Source organism: Montipora foliosa, chromosome 9 (assembly GCF_036669935.1).
Source record: "Montipora foliosa isolate CH-2021 chromosome 9, ASM3666993v2, whole genome shotgun sequence".
Taxonomy (NCBI): domain Eukaryota; kingdom Metazoa; phylum Cnidaria; class Anthozoa; order Scleractinia; family Acroporidae; genus Montipora; species Montipora foliosa.
In genome coordinates, this window is record NC_090877.1 from 5,767,549 (window position 1) to 5,773,607 (window position 6,059).

The 6,059-nt window shown below is 38.5% G+C and overlaps 1 protein-coding gene across 3 annotated transcripts in view; it reads right to left on the reverse strand.

Annotated features, from left to right (window-relative positions):
* Nucleotides 1-2,915: 2,915 nt before the first annotated feature.
* The window catches only part of LOC137969446 (trace amine-associated receptor 7d-like), an 8,561-nt gene continuing 5,417 nt past the window's right edge, over nucleotides 2,916-6,059 (reverse strand). For all 3 annotated transcript variants that reach the window (XM_068815682.1, XM_068815683.1, XM_068815681.1), the window contains 2 exons: nucleotides 5,917-6,059; nucleotides 2,916-5,491 (listed from right to left, as the gene is read on the reverse strand). The exon at nucleotides 5,917-6,059 is cut by the window's right edge and continues 451 nt beyond it. In XM_068815682.1, the coding sequence (XP_068671783.1) occupies nucleotides 5,034-5,491; nucleotides 5,917-6,059 (601 nt within the window). In that variant the 3' untranslated portion in view covers nucleotides 2,916-5,033. The remainder of the gene's footprint in view (nucleotides 5,492-5,916) is intronic.

Below are 6,059 nucleotides of genomic sequence, written 5' to 3' on the forward strand. Positions count from 1 at the left end.
TGTGTTTAGTTCAGTCCTCTCTCCAGTAGTAACAATACTCACCCTAACATTTTAATTAACTCTGCATTTAAACAAGATATAAAGACGTTCTTAACTGTCTCTCGCCTGGGTATGTTCGTATAGCCTGAGTATTCTTAAAATTTTGGTTAATGTCATCCGGTATGTTCTTATAAAAAACAGAGAGTGTCTTGAGATTGATAAAGTTAGTTTGTATGAAATGGCAGCCATCAGAAGTACATACCAATACGAAGCATGTCCAAGTACCGGGTTGCAACGTGGTAGGTCCGCTTGCATTAACTAATTAAGGCAAACTAGCAATATCAAGGAGCAATTACGATATTTATAGTATTATTACCAAACTAGCTAATTAAAAGCCATCTTGGGAGCGACCTCCTCTTTTTCATCTCATTGTGTAACTTGAGACCTTTTTTTTCTATTTGTTTATCAGTCCTGATTTAATATTGAATCTTCAAAGTCCATCTCAAGTTCTCTTTAATGACCATAAAGACATCACCGAAACCACGGGGAAATTACTCAGTCTCTATCAGGTGCCAGTGATTGATAATAATTTTAGCTCTAAACTACAAACAATGAGAGTGCATTCGTGCGCGAGGAAAAGATTTTTTTACTGACTTAATCCAGGGGCACCCAACGTCAATTTTCTGAAAATATCTGTTCGGAAGACGATTTGAGATCTAGAATTTTCGGAACATTTGTTGTAAAATTTCTTGCTTGCCAGCTTGTCCTAGGGTTTTCGAACATATAAAAAAATGTATAATTGCCATTTTCTAACGGGTTTTTACCCTTAAAAGGTCACCTAGAATTTTCGGGAGCCTTTTTTCTGGCTGAAATTTTCGAAAAGGTAAGTTTTAATCTCTATAATTTTCGGATCACTAGACTTTCAGCTAGGGAATCCGAACAGATGAAAAGTTTTTAGGGGATAAAAATATGCCTATATCTACTGTTTAAATACTAAAATACGTTTAATAATGCTATGTTTAAGTGGTTTTGAACTATATTCTCGTTGGGTGCCCCTGTTAATCTTACTAATCACAATTGGCTTTAGTATAGAAAAAATAAACTGAAGCAGCTAAAAGCTAAGCTTGGAAATGGTTATTTCCAGAACTGGAATGAAATCTTGAACTAAACAAACATTATTATTTGTTACAAATAATGGGACTTGCTGCACGAGGTATTTTAACTCCTGGGAGAACAATAATAGTTCTTGGGAATGCTGCCATAACGAGGAAGGGGATAGTGCTAGTTAAAACCTTTTCTGTTTTCAAATAGCCTTTGACCAAAATAGCACTCAGTTAGTCTGGAGATCGATTTTGGAGTTTTTCTTTGACCAATTCCAAGCACCGTACCGCCTTGACTCGCTGAAAAGCTGGTCCAGCCAAAGGCTGATTTAGTTGACGGAGGATACTGGGAAACCTGATATGTTTTGATATATAAATTGTAGCCATTCGTGTAAGTCGTGGTTTCAGCGCTTGGATGGACAAAATTGGCAAGTAGTGCGGAGGGCGATTCCACCATTCTTGATGGACTCTGAACCTGTGTACTGTACAGTCGCATTTTCGTGGTCGACTGATGATGATCAAAAATAAAACAGGAAATCAACGAAAGGTACAGCTTTAGAAATCTCAGATATTTTTCTAAATCGATAAGGTGGGGAAAGGCAATTAAAGGAAACTGATCAAACTCCAAGAGGAAAAAATCAACACCAAAGTGATAGGAACTCTGAGTCATCTGGCTCTGGCTGACCTCGATAGTAATTACAGCCGTTATAGATCTACTCAACGTAAGTGGATGACAAGCCATGACATTTATCGCGCAAAAAACTCATCTTTTCCCATAGGTTAGTTGTTGTAAAATATATACATCAATGAAGAATTTTTTCTTTTTGATGAGTAAACGAAAAACGAGCAATGGTGAAGATTTTGGGTAGTTTGATGCTCAAAGTTCTTTTAGAGCCGGGTGGGCTCAGTAGAATTGCACCTTTTTATGACTTTCATAGAACATTCAAATTTGTCCTTGCCGTTACCTGCATTTTACGTTGCTGGAACCAGTTGACCTTTTTCACTGTGAATGCTATCTGTCCCAATGGCAACATTCAGCTCAGTGTTGTTTTTTAAGGAAGAGGACATGCAGCTGGTAACACGAAACTCGTGACAAAAGGAGGAAACTCGACAACACAACTGACAATACAGATAGTAGCTATTACCCAACAGTTGAAAGATAAAACTGATTGGAGTGTAATGTGAAGTGCTAAGTCTCTACCCCATATGAACCATGTGAGCGTTAGCCCTACTAATGGAAATGGGCCCACACAAGGACAGAGAAAAACTCTGACCAGGGTGGAAATTGAACCCACGACCTTCGGGTTAGATGACCGCTGCTCCACTGACTGAGCTACAAGGTCAGACGGGAGCAGACCGTGGGAACTGAATATGTTAAAGTCACCGCAATTAACATGTACAAGTACAAGGAAGGATTACGTTTTTGAAAACGTTGGCCATGTAGCACTTATCTTTGAACAGACTTAACTGATTAGAGTGTAATGTGAGGTGCTAAGTATCTACTTCATATGAACCATGTGAGCGTTAGCCCTACTAATGGAAATGGGCGGCCGGCCCACACAAGAACAGAGAAAAAATCTGACCAGGGTGGGAATTGAACCCACGAGGTAACTATGCATGTAATCGCCAATTTCTCACTCTACTGTATGTGAGTAGTGCACTTACAGAGGTCCTTATGGTGCAATCACCCATTCATTTGGTTTGTAAGAATACGTGATGGGTGTGAGAGCGTAAAAGCCGGTTCCGTTTCATATACGTTTGATGTTTTCATCGAAGAGACAAACGTTTTGTTGTATACGATCAGAGGAGACGATGCCAAAAAGGCGTGATTATTGTTTTTATTTTTAATCAGTTTCAGTTTTGAATTGGACGATATTAACAGCATGTCTATGACCTGCCAATACTAAGAAATCTATTACATCTAGTTTGCTAATTTTTCAGTAGTAATATTATAGTACTCTGAAACATTGAGATCTAAAAACAAGGTCTACTACATAAATAAAACCCTGCCTCAAAAATCGTTTTGTAGAATACTGCATGGATAATTTTAACGGATCTAAGAAACATCGTTCCTTACAATACAATACAATTAATTATTAATTCTCCCCAAGGGGTTTTCCAGAATTAATTTAAGTCAAGTTAGAAGAAAAGTTAAGGAAAAAACGAATACCGTTAGATAAGATATACCTAGTTAAATTCTTGTTAAAATAATAACTTATATAAATTCTAATTTGTAAAAATGATTATATCTATTAGTTATTTCCAAATCCAACTAACTACCATGATTTATCTACCGCATTTCACTTTTTGCGCTTTTCCGACTTGAACTGCGAAACTAAGTGCGAGCTCCGCGTAGCAACAGAGAGATTATTCCAAGTTTTAAATGCTCTAAAGAAGAAGCCACGTTGTGCCGCATATAACCAACACCTGGGTAAACCGAGTTGGTCTTTGTGTTTAGTGTTATAACATTTAAAAAGATTAGAGCTTACTGAAATAGGTAGGAGCTAAGCCGCTGATGCATGTGTAAATCATATATAGTTACGTCTTGCAAATTCAGATGTTCTTCAATGGTGAACCATCTACGTTTATTCAAGATGGGTGAAACTGATGCGACTCATTTTTCTGTGTTCGTTAGAATACGGGCAGCAACGTTTTGCATCAGCTGTAGTTTGTAAATATTTCTGCTGGAGGTCTTGGACCATACCCTTGAGCAATAGAATAGTTTCCAAAAAACTAACGAGTTCAAAATTATGTACAATGCCTCTTTCGGAAATACGTGCCGGATTCTATTAATTTGGCATAAGGTAGATAAAAGAGAGGAATTAAGTGACTGAACTTCTTGATAGCTTGTATTTTTTATTGAGAGGGTTATGCTATTACGAAAACATTGTCTAATCACTGTCTGGCAGTATCTAATATGTGGAGCTGAGATTAAATTGCTCAGACACGCAAGTACATATAAGTTGAAAGTGAGAGGGTAAAATGATCGCAAAAGTGTTGGTAGGAGAGCTGGCAAGCGTGAAGTTTTACAATGCCAGAGATTTTAAAAGACCCAAGTACTGACATGAGCAGACAACTCATTTTTTTAACATTGCATCTTTCATTCTTATCACCAAAACGTAGGATCGCCCCAAGGCTCTGGGAAACACCTGAAACACTATTTAGAAGAACATGCGCCGTAGGGTTGTTATAGCCAAAAAATTGGCTGTTTCAACCTTACGATGCCCGCTCACTCTTCGTTCTAACATGAATACACCACGCTTTGATTGTTCTTCATGAAAACCAATGAGAAGACACTTTGTTTCAGGGTTCCCCAGAGCTCTTCTTTCGACTGAGGGAGACAGAAGAGCTCTGGGGTTGAGATTGAACATTTTCACACTCACGCGCAGAACGCAGAATCTTGCAAACAATCGACAAGTGGTTCTCGATACAAATCTTTGGCTCCTCCTAACCATTCCCGTTTTTTAAAGTAATGTGTGACTTCCGAGTAATTTAACCTCACATCAAAATGCAAGATAGTATGTTCGACACATAATTGCAAAACTGACTTGTAAAAATACAGCAGTAAGCACGTGCAACCACAAGTCCATAACTGGCCCAGAAGTGTCGACCGTCCCAAGTTATTTGGCGTTAATTGGCCCTTCAATTTACGGCATTATATAAATTTGGAATACAGGTTCCGCAGCAGATCATGGAGACTTCAACGTGTTATGGACTTCTGGCATAACTGAGAAGTTTGCATCTATCGTATATAACGCTTTTTAAAATTTACCTGTAGAAAATGGCGTAAATGTTTGACAAACTGGATAGTTCGTTGGAAAGTAAATGGTTAGCAATGGAGCTGCCGAAAGTACACTGAAAAGCAATAGTTCATCAGTATTCAATCAATTCTCCATGACATTCGCTGCAGAGGTGATCAAGTTGCATCCGTTGCAGAAGTCAGCAGGCTTCCAGTTAAGGAGATATGAAAACTGTTTTCATAGCTTGCCTAAGGTTGCCATTCATCCAAATCTGTGCGACGGGATTGAAAGAAGATACAAGATAACAAATAGTGCTTGCCCAGGGATACAGGATATTGGACGTGAAGACGTTCTCTTCCAAATTTAGGAGCAGCAAAACAGGTAGAATCGATACTATCGTCGCTATGGTGTACAAGCCCATGTGCCTAAAAGCTTTTTTCTCTCTTTGAAAAAGGACCGCTTGTTGTAAAATGTGAGTTGCAGTCATGATCCTTCTGTTGTTTTTACGAATGACAAGGAAAGTCAGAGTGTGTGCTGCGATGGGAATGATTATCATTAGCATCATTGTGATGTTTTCTGTTGGTCCATAAATTTCGTCGGGCAATGCGGTCTCCACAATTACAATGTACGGGAACCAAACGATCCATAGTATAACCACAGTCTTCACCATGCCTGAAACAAATTTATGTCTTCGAATCACGTTACGTCACGGTAAAATATCTATCTGACAAAAAATGCTAATAAAGGGCACTTTTTATTTGAGCGCCACCAAAACAAAGTCAGTCATTGCAGACACAGTGATAAGAAATGTAATCCAGTGACTTCACGTATCAGGGACTAAGTGCGGGAAGGGATTATGAAATTGCTGATCTATAGCCATCATGATCGTCAATAACATCAATAGAATCAATCTCAGATTGCCAGACAATGTGGAGCAACGTTTTTTTCGGTGGATAGGTTACACCTGGGCTTAAAAACAAGAGAACTTCAAAAAGTAGATTAAGTATATATATGAAGCGGAACTTGAAATTGTTCAGGGATGCGAGAGCCATGTTTAAAACCACAATAATCAAATAATCGAAAATAAGAGATGTTACCTTGCAGTGTTACCTTTGAAGAATACACTAGGGGCTTATACACAGCATAAAACCTTTCAATGCTTGCTACTCCCAAATTAACGAAGGTACAACCGACCATCATGAATGGAGCTGTTTTGGTGGCCTGGTAAAGGGATGCCAGT